The sequence below is a fragment of the Tupaia chinensis genome, unplaced genomic scaffold (genome assembly GCF_000334495.1).
Source record: "Tupaia chinensis unplaced genomic scaffold, TupChi_1.0 Scaffold000085_1, whole genome shotgun sequence".
NCBI classification, from domain to species: Eukaryota; Metazoa; Chordata; class Mammalia; order Scandentia; family Tupaiidae; genus Tupaia; species Tupaia belangeri.
In genome coordinates, this window is record NW_006159547.1 from 8,047,112 (window position 1) to 8,071,882 (window position 24,771).

General features: G+C 36.3%; 1 protein-coding gene across 15 annotated transcripts in view; it reads right to left on the minus strand.

The window, feature by feature from the left end:
* Positions 1 to 24,771, minus strand: part of PPFIA2 (PPFI scaffold protein A2) — a 533,343-nt gene that overhangs the window by 433,923 nt on the left and 74,649 nt on the right. For all 15 annotated transcript variants that reach the window (XM_027769717.1, XM_006142879.3, XM_006142880.3 and 12 more), the window contains exon 3: positions 5,706 to 5,759. In XM_027769717.1, coding sequence (XP_027625518.1) covers positions 5,706 to 5,759 — 54 coding nt within the window. The remainder of the gene's footprint in view (positions 1 to 5,705; positions 5,760 to 24,771) is intronic.

Consider the following 24,771-nt stretch of genomic DNA (forward strand, 5'->3'; position numbering starts at 1 on the left):
ATCTTTACTTAAATACTTTTTTTTTCTTCTTCTGGGCTTTATTGTGAACTTTCTTATCTTCTCACTTTACACATATTAGTGAGTGATTTTAACCCCAGTAGCTTCAATTAACTCTTCTACATGTCTAAATCAATGGCTTTAAAAGAGTTCATCCCTATGAATTTCAAAAGCATTTCTTTATTTTCAACTAAACTCAATTTAACATTTCCAAAACTGAATTCTTCATCTCTCCTCTGAAAAAAGCTGATGTCATACCCTTGACACACTATGTTATCTTCCCAATTTTTACCCATAGATGGTAGGCAGAATACAGTGCCTAAAACACTAGGTTTCACTCCCAGCCCCCACTTGGCAAACTTCAACTCATCCTACCAGTCAAGTTAGACATTATTTCCTCCTATTTGCCTTCCTTGATTCAATATTCACTTCTATCCCCACTGATTAGATTATGTGATCCTCTTGCTTTCATCTCATCCTGTCATGATATTGTCATTCATTTTTATTAGTCTACCTCACTATATTGTAAAGTTTTGAAATGAGGAACTCTGTATTGTTTATCACTATTATCTCCCAAATCTAAGAACCCATCTCAAATATACATTGAATTTGAAACAATTAGGAGAATAAAAGGCAGTGAAAGGGCAATGTAAGTTCATATTAAAGAAAATTAGATCACAATTCAGATTCACTTTATTCCTTGTCTTTTGAAGTGAGCAGCACATTGGCACTTTTTGAATAATCACGTTAAATTATGCTTAGGTAAATTTTAAATTATAAACCCATTTGCAATTTGAAAAATATATAAACTGGTCTAAACAGCACCATCAGGAAATGGAATATTTTTAAAAATTCTGTGGAGTATTTACTCATGGTTTTAAGAGCCATCAGGAAGCCTATTAAAATGAGAACAGAAAGTACAAAAATATAGAATGTACAATTCTGTTTCTTCAGTGGGGAACAATTAATAGAGCCGAACGATGTTCAGCACAGAGTGTGTACCAAGCCCAAGGATATGAATTACATGGATATTCACCTACTCATCAAACTCTACAAATAAAGAGAACCATTAGCATTTGGAAAAAAGAAACCTAGAACAATCTAAATGTGGTAAGATCTTAGGGTAACACATAGAAAACAAAAAACAAAACCCCCAAAAAACAAGGAACTACATATCCCTGTGGCATTCTTTCTGCAATTGTGGATAAAGCAATGGGGTGGATTTAATTTAAAGCCTGATAGTAGCACTATATGAAATAGAACAAAACTTTTCCATATAGCCTTAGGTTTGGTCCACATTACCCCCTTTTTAGATTTTTTTCCATATTGATCTTTAAAATACATCAGAAATGATAAAAAGGTGAATAGTTAATTATCAGACTATTTTCCTGAGCTACACTGTAATTATGCATATTAATCTGCTTGAGTCTGTATCACTGAACTTTTGTGATCAAGTTGATCTACAAAATGACACCTATAGACTTAGACCTAGCAGAGAGAGTAGAAGGAACTCTGGTGGCAGGGTGTGATTAGCCCACACCCCTCTGCCACTGCTCATGTGCTTGTGCTCAACATGGACAGTGACATCTGACCCTGCTCTCCAGATACCAGGTTCCTGACTTACAGATATACTGGGTAGAGAGGGTGGGATTCATGCATCATACAGTAGTTCTCCAGTATCTGAAATCTTCTTGCCCATCTGAAGCTGAGATGCTTATAATACCTTACTATGGCCTTTTTAAGGGATCACTGACATGTCATTTGATCACCTGAGATGTCCCAATTTCTTAAAGTTCTTACAGATCTCAAGCTTTTTATATTTAAATTTATTTATTTAATTTTTTTAAGAGGAAGATTTTTGATATAGCGTGTAGGCACTTGCAGGACAGACTGAGAAAGACAGAGACACAGAGACAGATAGTGCCAAAAAATCACCCTAACTCCTACCCAGGGGAATGGCCATGCATCAATCCCTTCCCCTCCAGTCTCCTCTCCAAATTTTGGGCATACATGTGCCCAGTGAGTTTCAAGCCTCTGGGTCTGGACTCAACTCCCAGTTGGTCAAGTGGGAGTCCAGCAATGCAATCATTATACCATCTGCTGGTCCCAATATTTAAATTTAAAACACTGTAGCAAAACAGTTTATTTAAAAGGCACTATTTAATTTACTTGCATTTTATGCTTCAGTTTAAGTATTTTGCTTCATTTTTTTTTTAAATGTAAATATTGGGTTGTCAGAAAAGTTACGACTTATTTTTTCTATGTAAATGCAACAAAAAGTGTATCACGATTTTTTCAACAACCCAATATATGCTATGTATTTACATTAGAGATTAACCTATGATTCAGTTTTGAATTTAATAATGGGAAATATTAAGTGTAGAATGTTAAATGCAGAATATTTTTTATATAAACCATTATATAAATTCTTGAATAGCTCCTGAAACTCACAAATAAGCAATTCTCCTTCATAATTAGCATTGAAACTGACCATTTAAATTTTTGAAAACAAAAAAATCCTACTTAGTACTTATTGTTAAAAAAATAAATGAAAAATATCCCTTGAGTTTTTCAAATTTGTTCTTAACCTAACACACACATTCATGTATAATGACATTTGCAGATTTGACACAACTTTCTATGTATGCCTTCCTATTTGAAATATACCACAAACTTCTTTTTTCTAATGCTTCAGAAACAGTATTTATGTGTACCTGCAGCAAAATTTACCATTTTAAAATATACCATTTACATTTCAAGATATTCCTGATGTTTCTATTATATTGGTAAAGAAATTATCCCACAGATATGCATTTTTGTGACATACCATTCATTTAGCACTTTATATATTCTATTCAATGGATAAAAAATTATAGAACTTTCAATTTCTTACTAAAGATAATTTCATCATGGAATTAGTAGTACATAGTAAATCTTTCTAAAAGACATAAATTTTAAAATTTATAGTAGTATTATGATAATTTACTATAATGCTACTTATTAAAGAAAAAACAAATATTATAAAACTTCAAATGGATTTAGGTTATGGATAATTTGACTTTAAGTGTTCTAATTTAGAGAAAAAAGGTGATAGCTCCATTTAAAAATTTATTCGTGAGTGAAATAACCCTAGATACGATTGTCATCTTACCTTCGTGAATCCACTGTTTCATATAAACTTTCTAGAGGTTTAACAAAAATGACTTTATGACAGAGTTCCTGGCAATATGCTCAGGATGGCTCTTTAGCAATTAGAAACACTAATGTGTATTAATGATCCCCAGATTGCCTAAACTCATGTACTCTGGAATTTCCATGATGTTTTTAATTCTACAAAAAGTTATTAAAATAAACACAATCATTGGAATTCAGATAATGTAAGCAGCAACATAAAATACTCATTATAATAATGTAAGGCATGAGAAAGAAATCAGTCCTCTCTACAATATTATAAATTGTGTTTTAAATATATACACACAGGGACCAGCAGTTAGCGTAATGGCTATGTTGCTGGACTCCCATGTAGTCAACCACAGTTCAAGTCCCCGACCCGGCGGTTTAAAACTTATGCCAGGCGCATGTGCGTGTGTGCCTAAGATCCTGAGAGGAGAATGGAGGAGAAGGGACTGCGGCCTGACCATCCCCCCTGGGGGGTGATTTCTTGCTTTCTGTCTCTCTGTCTCTGTCTGTCTTGTGAGCACATGCGCCCTATAGCAAAAACCTCTCCCCCCCAAAAAATATATATACATACACACACACACACACACACACACACACACACACACATGCACATATACACATGCATATATACATGTATGTTTATAAAATCTACCTACTGGAAATAAAATTGATAAAGTTTGTCTTCAGAACACTATCCTTTCTGTGACCTTTTTTTCCCCCTTGAAAATGGTTTGTTTAAAAAACTAGAATACATATCCACTCAATCTTCCATGTTTGGAAGCATTATTTCTTGAAACATATATAAACTAACATAAATTAACATTAACATATAAATAATAGATACAATTTTTATCACTTGGAGAAGAGCTGTGTTTTGTTAGAAGGAAAGAATCATCTTAAAACCAAATAAAATCTAGTTGTAGAATTATTTCAAGAATCAATGAACAGCTGAGGGGCCGGCAGGTGGCATAGTGGCTAAGGGCACTGTACTCCCACATGGCTGGCCACCGTTCAAGTCCCAGACCTGGAGGCTTGCTTTCCTGCTTTCCGTCACTTTCTCTGGGACCATCAGTTGGCGTAATGGCTATGTTGCAGGACTCCCACATAGTCCACCACGGTTCGAGTCCCGAACCCGGTGGCTTAAACTCACGCCGGGTGCGTGTGTGTGCATGCCCAAGATCCCGAGAGGAGAATGTAGGAGAAAGGATTGTGGCATGGCCATCCCTCCTGGGGGGTGATTTCTCGCTTTCTCTCTCTCTATCTCTCTCTGTCTGTCTGGTGAGCGCATGCACCCTATAGCAAAAACCTCTACAAAAAAAGAAAAAAATAAAAAGAATCAATGAACAGCTGAAAAAAGTATTTTGAAAGAAATGGAATTACTCTTCTGATGTAAGTTGGATGTAATGTAAAAAGCACTGTACAAGGTAGCAGGGTGGAATTACATCACAGATGCGGTCATCTACGATATTTAAGTACAGAGCTGGCCATAAATCCGGTCAATACACTTTCTGGGTCCACTTATATTAAAACTTGCCTTAGGCCATAATGTAATAGGTTTGGGGAATATCAGCAGCCATCTGAAGTCAATACATTTTTCCCCACACACATTCAGATGATTTTAAATAAAAGGAAGGGAAATGACTACAATATGTTGTTTATCCCTATGTTAGGAGCAACTTGATGAAAATTAAACAATATCATGACACACAGGAGAGTGAGAAAGAAAGAGCTACTATTGCAAATTAGCTTTTTAACACCTCACTAGTGCTTTAATGGAATTATATACCTCAAGTAGATCCCTAAGTATAGCTAAAAATTGATATTATTGGGTTCCTCATTAAATCTTACCAAGCTAAGTAAAATAGTGAATAGTGATAAAATTTTATGTAGTTACTGTCTGTTAAAATAAACTGAATCTGCCTAACTATTTTAGATACAAACCTTGAATTATTGTGTATCAAGTGTGAAGTCAACCGTTTTCTGAATCAGACATCATAGTAAGAATAATAATGTTCTAGTACAATACCATCAAGATCCTACTGCTGAAAAATGATAACCCTTAAAAAATTTAGAATATTTCCTTTAATTTTCTAAACTCTCTTTGTGTTAAGTAGGAAAGAAACAACTATATGAAGAATCGATGCTATTTATAACATGAGCATAATCTTTCTCAGTAACTAGAAAGTATACTGCAACCCAAAACCTACACTCATGTGTAGAACGGTTAAGTCTCAAGTTGGTGTAGCTCATTAGCTAGAATATAATTTATTAGTATAGTCTAATGAAGCTTTTATGCCTGTTTTACTGTCAATAAATGGAGATGAATTTTATGAATTATTTAAACATTTGTAAATACTAGCTCATGCTGCAAAGCACTCCACATTTTCACATTAATTATTGCAATAGCTATATTTGTAAAAATCCCTAGATATAACAAATGTCCATAGTATCCAAATAACTGTCTGATGCTCTGGTATGCAAACAGTTCAATTTGTCAAGAGTCATATTTAATAAAGGATCTAACTTACCGGTGGATCAGCCCCCTTAGAACCAGTCAGCCCTCCAGTTAGGGATTCGATATCCTGAAACGGGGAGAAGTGTTGATTATAAAATGCTATTCAACTGCACAGATAACCCCTTAGTCCCACTGTAATATTTTCGTTAGCTGCAAAATTAGAACATTTCAACTACTTTTTTGTTTTGGTTTATAATATTGCATACTGTAATACTATAAGAATAGTCTGTAAAGATCTAGATTTTTCTCCAACTCTGCACAGTCTGTTAAAAAAATATTATACACATATACATGCACATTAATTCAGGCTAATTATTCTTGAAATATGTGAAGAAAATGGAAAAATAGTTCTAGATAGGAAAGCGGGTGCTCTATCTTTAAAGAGTTTAAATGAGAACAAAGGAAATTTAAGGAAACTACAACTTAACATATGATTTTCAAAAATATCAATTCCATAGAAAATGCTTAATCTACAAAAAATATTTTTTGAGAGATTTTTGCTATAGGGCATGTGTGCTCACCAGAGAGATGGAGAGAGACAAAAAGCAAGAAACACCCTCCCCCCACAGGGGGGATAGCCACACCACAATCCCTTCCCCTCCATTCTCCTCTCAGGATCTTGGGCATACACACACAGGACCCAAACGTGAATTTCAAGTCACTGCATCTGAGACTATAACCTCAGTTGGCCACATGGGAGTCCAGCACCTTAACCACTATGCCACCTGCTGGCCCCAACCTACAAAATTCAAAAATTATATATAGTCCACATTACTATTATACATAGAAGATGAAAATATAAACAGATATGGATAAGTTAGGTATTCTTTTACCAAGATTGATTTCTAATTTTTAGTCAGTAACCACAGAAGATTATTTCTGAGTGATGATTATAGTTGTCACTGTGTTTATACTACGGAAATAGGTGACACTGCCTGTGAGCAATTTATAAGGACAACTACAATCCACCCTTGTCAGCTAGGACTTTCGCTCAAGGGTTAAAAATCATATGAAATTTGGGACCAGCAGTTAGTGTAATGGCTTTGTCACTGGACTCCCATGTAGTCGACCATCGTTTAAGTCCTGGACCCGGTGGCTTGAACTCATGCCGGGTACGTGTGCATGCGTGCCCAAGATCCTGAGGAGAATGGAGGAGAAGGGATTGTGGCATGGTCATCCCCTCTGGGTGGGGGGGTGATTTCTCGCTTTCTGTCTCCCTATCTCTCTCTGTCTTTCTGGCGAGTGCACATACCCTGTAACAATACCCCCCACAAAACAAACAAACAAACAAACAAACAAAAAATCATATGAGCTTTTCAAAAGAAGATGGAATTTCAGATTTGAAAGTAAAATATCCCAGTTTTTTAATGTTTGCAATTAAGCTTACAATTATCCCCAATCTAGCCCTTCCAAATCCTCCCCCTCAAAAGCAACGAGAATTATTCAAAGGTTGTTGTATCAAAGTTGCAGACTACATTGAAGAGGTAGTTGTTTTGCTAAAAAGACTTTAAAGAAAACGATGATTTTTTTATCTGTTTATATATAGTTGAAAGAATTAGTGATAAAAAAACCTAGGAAAATATAGTTGTAAAAAGAAAGCAAAGAAAGATAACTGAGTCAATATTGAAGCAAAATAAAGTTGAACGTTTATGATTAAGGAAATGGCCAATTCCTTGATATCACTAAGAGGATTTATGCTACTAATTCACTAGACAGTTAATCACATTATTATCCCCTGATAGTTCCAGAAATGGGAGTTTTAATACAACATGGGCTGAGATGAGCATGTGATGGAAGAGCATATGGGGAGAAGGAAGAGACGGTGCTATGCATGCTTATATCTGAAGAAGCTGACTTTAAACAGGAATTCAATGGGTGATAAATTGCTTCATGCATATTCTACCAAGGCTTATAAATGATAAGGCAACCACAAGGAATACTTGCCAAAACTGTACTAAGTTATCTTCTCTGTAATACTCATACACAGTGTGTGTGTTTAATGTTTTTCCCTATCCAGCATCCTTTTGAGGAACTACCTCTTCTCCTCCCCTATTCAAGCTCCAAAAGGCTTATAAAATAGCTTCCAATATTGTAGGAGACTTCCAGAGAATTAAAGCAGTATAGAATATGGAACATGTTAATTTAAGAGAGTTAAAGTCTTTGATTCTATCATTTGAAGAATGTTTGGAACTAGATGTTTTGTCTGCACCTCAGTTTAAAATAGGTTTCTGGCTTTCAAAATCCAAAATTACCTAATACGAAAAGTTGTGTTTTACTTAATGACGGAAATGCATTCTGAGAAATGCATTGTTAGGCATTGTGTGAATGTCAGAATGAACTTACACAACCCTAGATGGTATGGCCTGGTCTATGTAATATAGCCTGTATGTTACTTTGATATCACCATTGGGTCTGTCTTTGACTAAACATAATTATGTGACACATAACTGTAGATGCATTGCTTGTTCTATTTGTAAAGTACCTCCTGTTCTGTTGAAATTCTTTAATCCAACACTATGCACATAGAATATAAATCATCTAATTATATTATCTCACATATTCTTTAATATTCCCGTTAAGTCACCTAGGAAAAGTATGTTTCTATATGATAAAAGTAAAGCATAAAACATATTTATAAATTCAAAACCAAAATTAATGACTCTATTGAATTTTAAGATAAAATATAATTTTAAAATTGTTTTAGAATTTTATGGAATGAACTCATATTAGGGTCCAAATGACTAAAATATTAACAAAAATTATAAAGCTATTTATTACCCTGTTTGATAATACTATTATGACTATGACTAAAACAAACTTCATATGGGTAGGTTATTTCCAAGCAAGAAAATGATGTTAAGTATATTTTTATATGGGACCAGCAGATGGTATGGTGGTCAAGGTGCTGGACTCCCACATGGTCTATTGAGGTTCAAGTCCCAGACCCAGTGGATTGAAAAGCACATCAAATGCATGTGTGTTAGTGCCCAAGGAGGAGAATGGAAGAAAAAAGAGTACAACATGGCCATCCTGCCAGGGGAATATTTCTCAATTTCCTTCTCACTGTCCTTTTTCTCTCTCTCTGTCCAGCACACACAGCCTATGGGGGGGAGGGGAATCTTAAAAAAAAAAGTGCATTTTTAGTTAATATGTACCTTTCTTTATAGAGAGGCACACAAATAATATTAACAAACTAATTTTTAATGCAGCTATCAAAAGATAATAGAGAAACTGATTCAGATAAAAAATCATTTTGGCAATTGATTCATTTGTCATATATTTTTTTTCTTTTTTTGGAGAGGTTTTTTTTCTATAGGGCCCGTGCACTCGCCAGGAAGACAGAGACAGACAGAGAGAGAGAAAGCGAGACATCACCCCCGGGGGAACAGCCACACCGCAATCCATTCTCCTCTCAGGATCTTGGGCACGCATGCCACACATATGCGCCCGGCGTGGGTTTAAGCCACTGGGTCCGGGACTTAAACCACGGTTGACTACATGGGAATCCAGCGACATAGCCATTATACTAACTGCTGGTCCCCATTTGTCATATTTTACAAGTTCTATCATAAAGCTCTCTATAACAGATATATTGTGCCAATTTTCAGATATTTAAAATTTTAAGCTTTTTATGGTAGTCATGGTCTTGAGAAAATAAAGAAAAAGAATAGGGAACAGCAGATGGAGTAATGGTTACACTGCTGGACTCCCACGTAGGCTACCACGCTTGAGTCCTGGACCAAGTGACTTAAAACTCATGCCAGGTGTGTGTGCCTGTGTGCCCAAAATCCCAGGAAGAAAATGGAGGAGCAGATTGCAGAATGGCTATCCCTCCAGGGGGTGATTTCTCACTTCCTGTCTATCTGTCTCTTCGGTGTACATATGTGCCCTATAGCAAAAAGCTCTCAAAACAAACAAAATAACAATTCAGAAAATGAATGATAAAAATCATTGATATTTATGTTTTAACAGGTTGAAGTAATAACAAATTATAAATTCATAGCTCTAGAGAGTGTGCAAATGTATCTATTATCCCCTTTACTCATTCAATTGTAAAACATTTTTGGAGCCAATGTTCTATTTTGAGTACATGCTGAAAAAGAGTGTCCTACTTGGATAGAGGCCCAAGTTAAACACGGTTCATCACTTGATGCAAAAAAAGTTTTCTCAGGTATGAATAATGAACGTAAGTGTGCATGAATGCATTTATGTTGTAAAATAGATAAATAAATAAATCCTTTTCTGAATTCTGAACATATGTGTTGCTACATTGCTCTTAAAGAAAAACAAAAGAGAAATCTATCTTTTCAATGGTTGTTAAGTATTTTATCTATGAAATATGATAAAAATATTTCACAAATGTGTTTATCATGTTCTCCAAATGTTTTTTATATAGCTAACAAAAGAGGACATCTATTAGTAAAAGCATTGATTTTCTAGGAAGTTTTAGCTTACTTCTTTAATAATGTTATTTGCTTAAAATATTAGAAAAAAACATTTGCTTTATAATAGGTTACAGACTTTTTGCAACAATATAATATACCATGTACACATCATTATTCAGATCATATAGCTAATAAAATTGTTACTACTTACCCAACATTTACCATGTAACTCTTTTTAAATATTTTATACACATTAACCCTATCACAGCCTTATAAGTTGCTTATTTCTTTTCTCATTTAAGAGGATAGTTTATATAAGTTACTCAATATCATACAACTGTTAAGAAGTGGGATTACCAAGCACATTTATAGGGCTCCAAAGATGTTTTTAAATTCCAGTACCAGAAACCAGCTTCATCCTAATACCCTGGTGATCTTGCATGTGTCCACACTGGCCAAGGAGGCAAGGCTAAACCGCAGGCTGGCCTGTGTCTTGGTAGAATGTCCTCTGCGTGTCCCAGAACATGGCAAGGTAAGTAGTCTTATGAGAAGCTTTTACATGACTGTCTCTTATTTGTCTCCCTAGCAACAGTATGGCATGAGATTTTCCATTCCACATCTCTCAACCTCAGGTCCATCTGCAGGACATAAAACCATTGGGGTACAGTATAAATTGGCTTCTCTCCGAGAAAGCAGTCCACTGTTTGGGGGGCCAGTCATCCGGCCCTTCAAGTTCAGTGTTATCCTATAGGACTAAAATCCAGGGCCAAAATTAGAGTAGGCAAGCCAGATATTGCTGGTGCAAAATTTAAGGAGGTTCTCATTCTGAGGGTCACTCAAGAGCTAATCTTGTAGTCGCATGAGCCTGAGAATAATGGCCTCCTTAAATATTTTGCCCCAATTACTTTATTTATCTCATCCAGTTTTAGGGACCTGAGGAACTGAAACCATGATGGCATTCTTTAAATTGTTTAAGAAATAAACTGTGTTTCACAAAACAAGCCAGACCATGAAAAGGAGGCATCCTATATCTATACTCAGTGCACTGAATGTTGGCATCCTTCTGTAAAAACTGAAAGATTGAAGGGTATAAAAGCCTAGAGAGCAACTGCTGATACTAGAGACAGTATGGGAGGAGGGTGGGATATGGGAGATGATGAGAGGGAGGGAATCAAGGAGAAAATGAAGCAAAACACTTAAGAGACACAAAAATGGAAACTTATCTGTTGATGATGGGTATGGTAATATCTTTGATAAAACCAAAATACAGTGTATTCAAGATGGAAAAATCCACTTGGGATGCTGTAGTGATACATGCTGATTGAATGTAAAAAAAAAAAAAAAGAAAAGAAAAGAAATTATGAAAGAAAGAAAGAAACTGAATCCATTCAGATTTAACGACTTCTTACCAGAACAATCTACAGAAATCCGGTAAGCCGACCTAGCACCCACCCCATGCTGGTGCTCAGGGACTGCTAGCTACTTACCACAATATGGATTACCATCATTTATAAGGAACAAAGAAGACTAGAATTTATTAATTATAAAATCAATTTTGTTTTTAGGTAGTGAAAGTTTTACTTCCCTTTCCAAGGTATGAAATACCTAAGTAGGTAATTAGTCAGTCCATGACACAAATGATACAGAGTTAGTCACTTCTAACATCGGAAAGCTGTGCTCCTGGTAAGCCAAGCCTGGCCCATGAATCACCAGTCTTAGGTAATAGAAAGATTGAGCAGTGGCAAGTGAGCACATGGGTGTCAGGTGTCAGAGTTCTAAGGAGAAAGACTTGAGCACACCCTGAAACAAGAGTGGCACTTCCCACACAGGTGTGGGCAAACTGCCTCACTGCACTGATGGTACAGGTGGCCTGCTGCACCTCCTCCCCATGACCTTCTGCCTCAAGAATTGACATATTTTTCTCTTGACAGACACTTTAGTGGAGTCACAGGGATTAATTCCTGTGGCTTTCAGTGTAAGTCATTCAAATTCACGGGCTGTAAATCCTATTTCCTGGGCCTGGAAGTGGGAAAAAAAGAATACTGGGATTTGAGATTTCTCTCAGGGCTATTACTAGATCTTTGGTTTAATACCTGAAGAGTAGAAGCAGTCAGTTATGGTCAGGGAAAAGATGATAAAAAGAGTGTGAGAATTCAATACAGTAAAAATAAAGAAGTAAAATTTGAAATAATCAGTTGCATCTAACATTACACATGCCACAAGACTCAGAACATCTTCAAACCTGATGGTGACAGTTGAAGTTAATATTGTTTTGCTTGTTTAAAAAGTCACTTTATATAAAAATACTTAAAACATAATGATAACTGTTAGCAATTATGGATATGTAAAATTTCAAATTTATGCTTTGTTATAGGCTAAATTAAGCTCCTCCCATTCATATGTTGATGCCACAATCCCCAGTACCTCAGAGTGTGTCTTATCTGGACATAAGATCTTGGAAACAGTGGTGAGTTAGCCAATCCAATACAACTAGTATCCTTCTAAAAAGGGAAAACAACACCTTGGTGGAAAACCGAGGAAAGGTGATATGGGGACAGGGCATGGGGTGGCCATATACAAGCCAGAGAGAGAGGTCCTAGAAGAAACCAACCCTGCTGACACCTTTGTCTTGCATTTCCAGCCTCCAGAACTGTGAGAAAACAAATTTCTGTCCTTTAAACCACTTTGTCTTGAATAAAACTGGTGTTTTATTATGTTATAGCCCTATCAAGCTAATACTAGCCCTCTTTATATCATGGGACTGTTTTGGAGGCTTTTTGGATGTTATCATATTTTCATTTATAAAGTATAATATGGTCCAATTAGCAATCTATTGAAAAATGTATCAGTAATAGGACCAGCAGATGGCATAACGGTTCCATCGCTGATCTCTCACATAGTCTACCATGGTTCGAGTCCTGGACCTGGTGGCTTAAACTCACACCAGGCGCATGTGCATGCACACCAAAGACACTGAAAGGAGAATGGAGGAGAAGATATTGCATTGTGATCATTTCCCCTGGGGGGTGATTTCTTGCTTTCTATCTCTCTGTCTCTGTCTTTTTCATGACCACATGTGCTCTATAGGCAAAAAAAAAAAAAAAAATCAGTGTCAGTGAACTAAAATTAAGATAGTAAAATATTTTTATAAATGATTATATTTAAAATTTGTTTCAAATTCAAAACATTTAAAATATCTGATAAGACCAATTGAAGTGGGATAGTTCCAAGCATGCTAGACTACAACACTGGAGGCCACATAGCCATCCGTGGGTTTATCTGCCAGGTCAGCCTGAAAACAAGTTGAGCATGTTGTGTCAGGAAAAAGAAAGATTTAAAAATATTTGATGAAACACTTTATGTTTATAGATAGATCTGCAAAGATCATCACAGTCACAATATCAAAACATTTTTTTTCCTCATATTCTTAATTGAAAATTTCCCTAAAAGCAACCCCTGTAATCTAGTGGTTAAGGGATCTAGATCTCACCTGGTCTATCATGGTCTTTACGGCTTGAAAAATATGCCATGCAACATGTGTATGCATACCAAAATTCCAAAGGGATGGAGAAAGAGAAGAGAAAGTATTGCAGCAAGACAATGCCCCAGTGGGGAATGGTCTTGATCTCGCTCTCTCAGCCTATGCAAACACATGTGCCATCTGGAAATTGAAAAATAAAGAAACAAAGAAAATTTCCCTCACCTCGATTTTGTTTTTATATGGTCTCTTGACTAATAGTGTCACTACAATCCCTTTCATCAAGGCAACTTGTTGTTCAAATCTAATTGCCAACATTCTGGTATCATTTTTTTTCTTGATCTTTAAGCTATGCTTGTCACAGATGACTATTCAGCTCCTTTAAAATACTTTACATTTATTTCATCTCTATATGATCTTTTTTAGTGCCATTGGTTTAAATACCATGTAAGCTGACAATTTCTGAATTTATACCTTCAGCTTTAACTTGTCTCTGAGATCCATACTGTCTACTCCATTCTCCACTTGGGTGGATTACAACCACTCAAAACTTAATAACACAAAATCAAACTCTTGATCACTACCTCAAGTCATCCTGCAAATTAGCTTCCTATCCCTTGATCTTCATCTTATTAAATGACATCACCATTCACTCAACTGCCCAGATCCCAAACTGTCAGTAAATCCTACCAAGTCAATCTTGAAAATATTGTTTCAATTTATTTCTAACATTTCTACCATCCTAATTCCTTGGATTATCTCCACACTCTCTCTTAAAACTAAAGAAATAGCTTCTTGTTTTCCATACATCTTTTTCCTCCTCCTATATGATTTTTTTTTTTTTTGGAAAGGATTTTGCTATAGGGCACATGCGCTCACCAGATAGACAGACAGAGACAAAGAGACAGAAAGCAGGAAATCACCCCCCCAGGGGGGATGGCCACACCGCAATCCCTTCTCCTCCATTCTCTCAGGATCTTGGGCATGCACGCACACGCGCCCGGCGTGAGTTTAAGCCACCAGGTCTGGGACTCGAACCGCAGTCGACTACGTGGGAGTCCAGCGACATAGCTATTAAACTAACTGCTCGTCCCTCCTCTATGAATTCTTTACATAACTCTAGAACTACCTATTGAAAAGTTTCATCAGAGTACTTTCTTGAGCAAAACTCTTTAGTGGTTTTCCAATCAATCTTAGAAGAAAATGCAAATTTATTATTATATCCTACCATGCCCTCTGTGATCTGGCTTTTGGCCATGTGTTTGCTCCTCTCTTTTGTCATTTACCTCTCTTCTGTGTGGTCCAGTTATACTGGTCCCCTTACTTAAAAAAAAAAAAAATACAGCATAAATATGGCTTCTATCTCAGGACTTTTGCATGCGTGGTTTTCCTGCTGTTTAGGATGTTTGTACCTTAGTTAACCTCCTAGTTAACTCACTCACTTCATTTTGATCTCAACTTAAATGCCCAAATCCCAGAACAACCTTTCCTAAATGTCTAAATCAGTTCAGGTTTCCCAGCTAGAAAAACTGGCAAACCCAATACTTTATAAAAGAGTATTTAATAAAGGAATTTACTTATAGAGGCATAGGTAATTTAATACATCCAGAGAAAGAAAGAGCACTGAAACTCCCAACAGCTAGAATTTGTAACTACCTCTAAGCCTAAAAAAGTACAGAATGATTTTTCAAGAGTTGAGCAAAAGGACAACACCTGTCATCAGCCTCTGCAACAGCTTGTCATACAGTGGGCACTCATTAACTACTTGTAGAGTGGATGAATGACTAGATGACTGAATAAAGCATGTGAAGCTGTTTTCATACATTAAAAAGCTGAGGCTGAGTGTGTTTGATGAAGTATTTTTAATTTTTTTTTTTGAGAGATTTTCACTGTAGGGCGCGTGCGCTCGCCAGACAGAGAGAGACATAGAGACAGAAAGTGAGAAATCACCCCCCAGTGGGGATGGTCACACCGCAATCCCTTCTCCTCCATTCTCCTCTCGGGATCTTGGGCACGCACGCACATGCGCCCGGCGTGAGTTTTAAGCCACTGGGTCCGGGACATGAACCACGGTCGACTACGTGGGAGTCCAGTGACATAGCCATTACGTTAACTGCTGGTTCCCAAGTATTTTTAATTTTTGTATAAATACATCACTTTGAAAGCATGACTCAAGGCAACACTGTTTACAAAATAAATCTTTATAAAATGTCCAAATGAACAAACCAAAGAATGACTTGCCCAAGATCCCACAGCTGGTGAATTCTGAAAAGCAGCTCTGAAATCCCAAGTGTTGTAACCTCAAGGCCCAGTGCACTTTCTGTTCCTTCATACTTCACTAATGGGATATCTCCCTAAAGGAAAAAGCCCTAACTTTATATTATCTCATCATGAGACAAACAAATTTCTATGTGTCCTAGGGTTTCTAGTTCATGAGAAGGAAAATAACATAAAATGATTCATCAGAAGATAAACAATACACTAATTTTTTTCTGGTGAAATACTTCCAAAGCTTCATATTAGAGGCCCCAGACCTTAATCATTATACAATGAATAAATTAATGTTCGAAAGTGTTACCTGACATATAAGTCTAGCATTAATAAACAGTTCAAATACATTAAACTGGAAATCAGTTAAATATATTAAACTGTTTATTTGATACCTAACATTTCTTTCTGTGTAGATTCACAGCACTGGGAATGTATAACAGAAGACAATTTTTTATTTTAATTACTCAGGTTTTCACATAATGCTTAATAGAAACAATCTTTCACCACTGAACACCAGCTCTTTGAGGCAAGCATCCAAATAATAAAGCTGAGTTTGTTAATGAGGCATCTTCCTCCTCTACCAGACTTAAGCTGTTAGTGTTTCCTTGGCAACTCTACAGGGTGAATTTCCTGGGAGGCAAAGAAGAGACAGGAAACACACAAACCAATTTTATAAATCCTCTTTCCTCAGGAAGCTAAAAGGAGCCCTATTTAGTCATTTTAATTATTTTTTTAAAAAAGGGAAAATGTCTATTACTTTACTTTGAGCATAGTACCATCCAAACCTGAGTTTTCCTTTGTTTCTTCAAAAATGATTGATCTCTATTTTGAGTAAGGCACTGTGCTATTTACTGGAGGACATGAAGAACAGTAAGTCAAGGTCACAGATTTTGTACCCTTCAGAGTCTGGCTGGGCAGTCTACAACAAAAACAATTCAGTCAACACACATATTATATCCCTAATAAGCATGAGAAACCACACCACAAGTGGTATATGGAATCCAGAGGCTATGACATGCTCTCTAATTTCAAGGACTTTTTGGTTTATGAGCTTGTCAACCTGTAGAATGACATGAGGAAGAACTCTGAAAAACTAAGTGTTAAAATTAGAACAGACAATTGTGGTGGGAAATTTTATAGGGGGTCGATAAGTTTGAGTACTTCATGTTAATAGAATTATTATTTTCAAAATGTATGCTGGATAAGCTTGTCTAAGAAATTTATTGATTATTTTGTTACTCAGTAAGTCTTAAGGAAAACTCTCCATCTTATATGAACATCTTAGGGCAGTGTCCCTGAGTCTATGATCTTGCACAGCTATGGCTGGGTAACAAAATTATTAACATTTATCAGATATGTACCATATCAAATACCATACTAAGAGCTCTATTGCCTCACTAAGTAGCATCCTAGCTCTCAAAACTGTTATTTTCACCATTTTCAAGGTGTTGATACTGGGTCTTTAAAGTTAAATGATTTGACAAAAGTCATATAACTACTAAATATTCAAATATAAATAGGCTGACTTCAGGGGCAATAATTTTTAATAATTATGTTCTTTTGAATAGGTTGAGCAATTAAAAAATTGGAGACTTCTTCACGTGCTACATAGTGACTGAGGAGGATAAAAGAAGTCTTTATTTAATTTTTGAAGAAGGAACAAATGAAATTATTAGTATTTGAGGTGAAGCAGATTGTAGCTGAAAAGAGAAAGAATATCCTTGATTGACCTACAAATACAAAAGTTAATAGCATAAGACTTGGGGGAAAAAGCAAAATTCTAAAGGTTTTGACTATGTATTTTTAATGCCAAAGTATTCTCTCCAAACTCAAACCTAAATAGGAAATCTAGGTCCTATGTATCAAAGACATAATTATCGGATGTATTGAACAGAATTTTCTAAAGACAGTGCTAGGGATTTAGGTTCTGCCTTTCCCATGGAACACCCTCTTTAAACGCTTTCCTTTGTAAATCTTTTGGGACACATTCTCTTGGCTATTCACTTTCATAAGACAAGGTGATAAAGGAAATAATTTGCTACCTTTTTTTTTCTTTTGAGAGGTTTTTGCTATAGGGCGCGTGTGCTTGCCAGACAGACAGAGAGACAGAGAGAGAGAAAGTGAGAAATCAACCCCCAGGGGGGATGGCCACACTGCAATCCCTTCTCCTCCATTCTCCTCCCGGGATCTTGGGCATGCACGCACACGCGCCCGGCATGTTTTAAGCCACCGGGTCCGGGACGCGAACTGCGGTCGACTATGTGGGAGTCCAGCTACATAGCTAACTGCTGGTCCCAATTTGCTAACTTCTAACTCTATGTCAATCAACTCTGCTTTGCCAACTTTACACACTGATGCAATCTCATTATCTCAACTCAGTATGTCAGTAAGTTTCACTTCCTTTGCTATTACTATGGCCAGCTTTCTCTTGCTCACTTTTTCCCCAGCATTTATCACTATTGATATTTCCAATAGTCAGCCATCCAATCTAGACTTCTGGAGGTCAATAGCATCAGCCCTTCACTCTGATATCCACAACTATATACCAACACAGACAGTTTCCTTCTAAATATCTGCCCTATCTATTTCTTTTTCGCTGAACACTGTATCCACTACCTTGGTTCAAAGTCTCATTTTATTTTGTTCTGTATCCCGACTCTCTCCAAAAATAGTATCTTGTTGCATTATTTTCTCTCTCCCATTAGATCCCTCCTCCAGAGCTTTCATTTGCAAGGAGTATTCAAGGGGCATTACCTGTGAACTTTTAGAAATGAAACTTCTTGAACCCTTCCCCAGTCCTACTGAATTAGAAGCCCTTTGATTAACAAGCCCTCCAAATGATTCCGATATAGGTTTAGGTTTGAGAACTGCTGGCACCGAAGATTGTGGAGTTTTGTTTTCTGTTTGTTCATTTTTGCCAGAGGTTACCTGTGCTGGCCAGAGACAGACAGAGAGAGAGGGAAGGAGAAAGTATCCCCTAGTGAGATGTAATCATGCCTCAATCCTTTCTCCTCTATTTCTCCGTCCTGTCAGTATTTGGGGCACACATGCTCACGTGTCCATTGTGTTTCTCAAACTGTTGGTCCAGGATTCAAATTGTGCAGTTGGCCATGTGGAATGTGGCCACCTTAACTACTAGGCCATGGGGCCAGACACAGAACAATGTGTTTTAAATGCAAATATATAGGTAATTTCTACACTCACAATTCCTAGGGTCCCCATTATAAGGAAGAAAATCTACCAAGCATCTTTGTCCATGAGATTCTTCATCACACACTTCCAAACTACTTTCTCACTTTACCTTTCACTACTTACCCCCAAAAAACCTTGCACTCTTATCATAATGAGCCATGTCTTTCCTTATTGTGTTTTCTGGCTTCCATGCTTCTGCACCCCAGATTCTTCTGTTTAGAAAGCCTCCCTCCCCTGTCTTTTCCCTATTTCCTGGACAAATAAGGTTATTTATCCTTCAAGTCTCATGCCAGGCATCACTTTCTCTCAAAAGGCTTTCCCGATTCCCTCAGGCTAAGGGAATGGTTCTCTCGCTGCTTCTATAGCACCTTGCACTTAACTGTGTCATATCTCACTGCACCATGGTAAAATTGTCATTTTATTCATCTGTCTGTGCCATTCATTGGAGGACTAAGTCACCTCAAGGCTGTACTTATCATCTGTGTATCTAAAAGCACAACAAATGCTCGTTAAAGAAATTTAATAAACTGATATGCAATTAAGCTTCCTGTAAACCTTTTCCTGGGAGGAGTTGATTGACATTTGCAGTTGTGATCACTTGGAAAAGTACATTATCCTGTATCTTAGATTTGCATTCTGATGTAGGTTTGGTCAGGGTGAACCAGTCATTAGATAATTGATTATCTTTTAGTTTATTGAAGAAATTGAAATTCTGAGCATCAAAACCAATGAAGAGATATTTTTGGTAATATAGCAAGGGTACTTCCCCTTGGAGGAAATTGGAGAAGACTTCTTGGCATGCCTGAGGAGTAGTCCAAAGTCCTCCAAATCTTTCTGAAGCTGGCAAAATGCATCACGCAGCTGGAAAATAGACCTTAGTAGTCAAGATAACAGGCTCAAGCCTGGCTTTAGTACTGATTAGCTGCATGCCCTTGGAAAAAATTGTTTTATGTTCCTTATAGAAAATAAATCCAAGTCCTTGTACCTAATTCAGGAAGTTCTTGAAATATTAATGATAATTAATAGTTAATATCAACTGTGATAATTTATGGAAAGTTACCTATTGATAACATGGTCAACTATCAATTAATATTAGCTGTTATTATTCATTAAAGACGAGGCGTAATTTGTCTAAAATAAAAGTTATGAACACAGATTACATAATGATACATGTTGAAACTGATATGCATTAGAATACATGTAAATAAGATGCACAGTGGTGTGGCAGCAAAAGGCAATGCTCTGCAACAACCGACATAGAAAAGTTCTAGGGTAGGGTCTAGAAATTTTCTTGAGTATTCTGGGTGCGTGCATGCCAAAATCTGTGACTGGCTAGGCTAGAGGTGGCTTGTGGTATCAACTTGTTTGGGGTTCTCTTTCTCTCTTTTTCTGTCATTCATGGAAGTATCTTTTCAAAATTTTTTAAAAAATAAAGACCCCAATATAGACTTATCTTTGGTATAAATCTCCATTACATTTTTAGAATATATTTTCCCTGAAAGGGCATAGATCCTATAAATCATTTTTATCTCCTTAAAATAGCCTTATAATTTTGCACATTTCTATGACTTTGTTTATTATAAATTTTTTATCAAGGTCATTTTAAAATATATTATTTTCAGGCTTTTAGCTAACATAGAACATCTTTTTGCTGCTGAGTAAGAACTATCTATTGGGTAAAATGTATTCTACAAAATTATACACAATTTATTCCTCTATGTGTGCTGACATTACATGTTTATATATCAGTGTTGACAGCTTTAAGCATGACAGAAATGTGCTATAGCAAACAAGAGAAAGGATTGGTATCTGCTTTTAAATGTTAGATCCTTTCTAATTTATGGAGATATTTAGCTATCAACCTTTGTTAGCTGAGAGCCAGAGGCTCAATTACTATGACTTTAATGTGCAATTAAACGTGCTTGGCTCTGCCCATATCTGACACAAAATACAAGTAAGTAACTAGGAAAAATACAGTAGCCTACACTTCAATTAAAAGAAAAATCAGGTTTTGTATTCAACTCAGTAAATAATAGCCTAAAATATGTACTGGATTTAAGAAAAGAATGAAACCTGAAGATTAGTCTATCTGAGGTGACTTTTGTAGGGACAAGAATGAAGTACTTACATCTTTTCCTGCTGTTAATAACTGCAGTTCCATTGCCTATGATGTCTTAAAGCAATTTATCATTATGATTTATAAATAACCGTAAGGTAATAAGTCTTTGTGAAGTAAAAGAAAAATAGAGAAAGTAGCTTCATGAAATATCCATATTTAGCTACCTACTTATAAAACAGGTATTTCTAATAATAGGTGTTTCTAATAAATATTTACTATTTATTTCTCTAACTAAATTTTAGATATTAGGCCAATTAAACAGTTTTCATGGTAATCCTGAGAAGTTGTCAAAAAAGCAGATGATGCAGATAAAATTTTACATGTATTAAATTCACAATTTAAAAAATGTTTGGCATGGAATTTTCAGCTAAATATTAAGCATTTCATGCTCATACCTTAATTTTGGAAATAATAACCAAGGAGAAGACAGAGCTGGGGGAAAGATGAGAACTTGAAAAAAAAAAACCATAATTAGAGCAGCACTATCCAAACATCAGACCTGACCTATTTCATAAAAAAGTCTAATTTAAATCTATGGAATATGCAGAGACTTTCCCTGTGCTTTGTTCTTTACTTTGGAGAAAAAGCAATCATGGTTCTAAGTCATAAAATATAAACGTCAAATTTATGTCTTGTATTTTAGTTTTTGAAATGCTGAATGATGATCGTAGTGGTAACAAGAAATAGCAGCAGGACATATGATCTCCCTTTTTATTCTGGGCAGCTTCAATGGATGCTACCAGGATTTTGAAATGAATCACTTGCAATATCCATACCACATATTATTAGATGAATGGAAATAAAACTGACTGAAACCAGAGCAACAAAAGCATTGATGTTATGCTATTAAACTAATTGAGTCCATATTATAATGCCACAGACTTAGCACATAGCATAATGATGGAGCATCACAGTCAATGACAGAATGTTCCATAGTCACTCAGTTCTGGACAATCATGTTTGTTTCTAGTCATCCAAACAAGTTCTTAAAACCCAACCCAAATCAAGCTTCAAAGTTTACAACATACTTTCATTTACTGAGATTAATTTAGAATATTTTACATCTATAGCTTTCTCTCCCTAATGTTCCTAGAACATATTTTTCCTTACTTATTCTTATTCCCAAATGCAACTGACAGTGTTCACCTGAATCACATATTCCAAAGTGCATAGAATGCTAAATCCCTTGGGGTTAGTGTAGTGGCAAAACAGTTGGGGTACTTCTTTTCTTTGAAACCAAGCAGACAGAAAATGCAGACAGTCCCCAATTTGCACAACACAGTGTTAACTGAAATTGGTATATATAAAAACTGTTTTTACTTTGCCCGACTCTGTGGTAACCTTACTGTGTAGAGCTAGAGCACGGATCCTCTGGTTCTTATGTGCACTAGTTTCATAAACACAGTATTCAAAGCCTGTCTGTAGTCACATTTTAATGACAAATAAGGCTTCATTAATACCTTTGCCTTCAATATCTCCAAACTAGATTGTGAATCCTGAACACATAATACAGTAGCTATATATAACCCAAAGTTAAAATTGGATTTTTCTCAATTTTAGCTCTAGCCCAAAGGCCAAGAATAATGCTGCAGTGACAAGTATCTGCATATCCTCAAGCAAAGAGTTATACCAGGTCATGTGAAAATATTGTAAAACAGGGTCTGTCAAAATTGATAAGCATCCTCTTCTAATGTGTGCATTATTGGTATATTAGGCAGGAAACTTCTTCATGTACCTTTGCCTTTCAAAATATTTGGCATCCCTAAACTTGGGCAACGAATTCTGTTCCCATATTTCACTGCCCAACCCAAAACACACATGCAAACACTTAGATACATATTCTTAAAGACCATATTTGGGCTGTGCAAAGGGAGGGACTTCTGAAAGTAGCTGACCTGAGAGAACTGATTGGAAGGGTTTAGCAACCTAGTCCATAGATAGACTACCATAACCCCAGGAGATAAGCAGTATATTAATTTTCTATTGCTGCTGTAAGAAACTTTCATAAATTAGTGACTGAAAGCGATAAGAATTTATTCTCTTACAGTTCTAGAATAGTATAAAATTAAAGCTATTGGCAGGACTGTATTTCTTTTGGAGACTTCAGAGGAGAAACCATTTATTTGTCTTTTCCTGCTTCTAGAAGCCACTTGTATTCTCTGGCTCAGGATCTCTTCCTCTAGCTTCCAGGAGAAACACCCCAACCCTCGGTTCAATCCTCACTTCTCTTTTTTCCTAATTCTAACCCACTTGCCTCTCTCTTCAAAGGACCTTTAAAATTACACTGGATTGGATCCAGTCAGGCAAGTCAGAATAACCTCTCCCCAACAAGTCTTTATTAAACTATGTATGGTAATAGTCACAGGTTCTGTAAATTAAGATGCAGATGTCTCTGGAGGATCATTATTAAACCTACTTCAATGGAAAATTGAAAATATAAGTCAGCAGGTGGTGTGGTGGTTAGGGCATGGGACACTACCACATGGCCAACTACGGTTGGAGTCCCAGACCTGGTGGCTTGCTTTCTCACTTTCCCTCTCTCTCTGTGTGTCTTTCTCTAGTCAAATTAAAAATAAATAAATAAATAAATAAATAAATAAATAAATAAACAAACAAACAAATTAAATTAAATTAAAAATCATTCTTATAAACAAATATAAACCAGAGTGATTTTTTGTTTTCAGTCTCTGGCAAGCGCATGTGTCCTATAGGAAAAACCTCTCTCTAAAAATAAATATAAATATGTATGAAAACAAAAGCAGGTTTGATCTGACTCATAGGAACTGTAAGAATACTTCAGATTCAAAAGAAAACTTTCAGGCCATTGGGTGGAGTGGGGGTTAGGTCAGCTGTATACCAAAGGCGAACTGTGTGGTTCTAGTACCAGACCAGCAGCTTGAAAGACACTCCGGGCACGTGTGTGTGTGTACCCAAAAATCCAGAGAGAAGAACGGAGGACAGGGATTGTGGTGGGGCCATACCCACTGCATGTGGGGGCGCACTTTCTCACTCACCCCAACTCCCATCTCTCTCTCTCTGTCTCGGGCAAGTGCACAATCCCAACAGCAAAATCAAAGAACAAGACTTTCCTGACCAGTCCAGAAGGGAGTGAACTCTCCATCACTCAACTTCCATTTATTTTCAAGTATATATTGCTATGTATTACCATTGTATGTGTTTAAAGTCCATGTAAATTCTAACTTCCTTAGCGGAGATTTATCCACACCTCTCTGTATTTTGTAAGTTCTATAATACATTGATTCAAAAAAATGAAAAATTAAAAATTAAAACCCAAACATTGGAAGGATGCTCAGATCAGGCAGTTTCCTTTATGGGAGACACAAGGCCTTTGCCAAAAATATCCCCTTTTGGTACAAAAAATCTCTCTTTATACACTGGTAGTTTTTTTGTTGCCATTTTTGTTCTAAGGTATTGGAACCTCAGGCACAATTATATGATAGCATATTAAAGGAATTGGTAAAAAAAAAAAATACTAAGTGAATCGTTTCTTCTTTTTTTATTTATTTTTTAATGAGAGGTTTTTGCTATAGGGCGCGTGCACTCACCACACTTGCCAGAAAGACAGAGAGGGACAGAGAGATAGAAAGTGAGAAATCACACCCCCCCCCCCAGG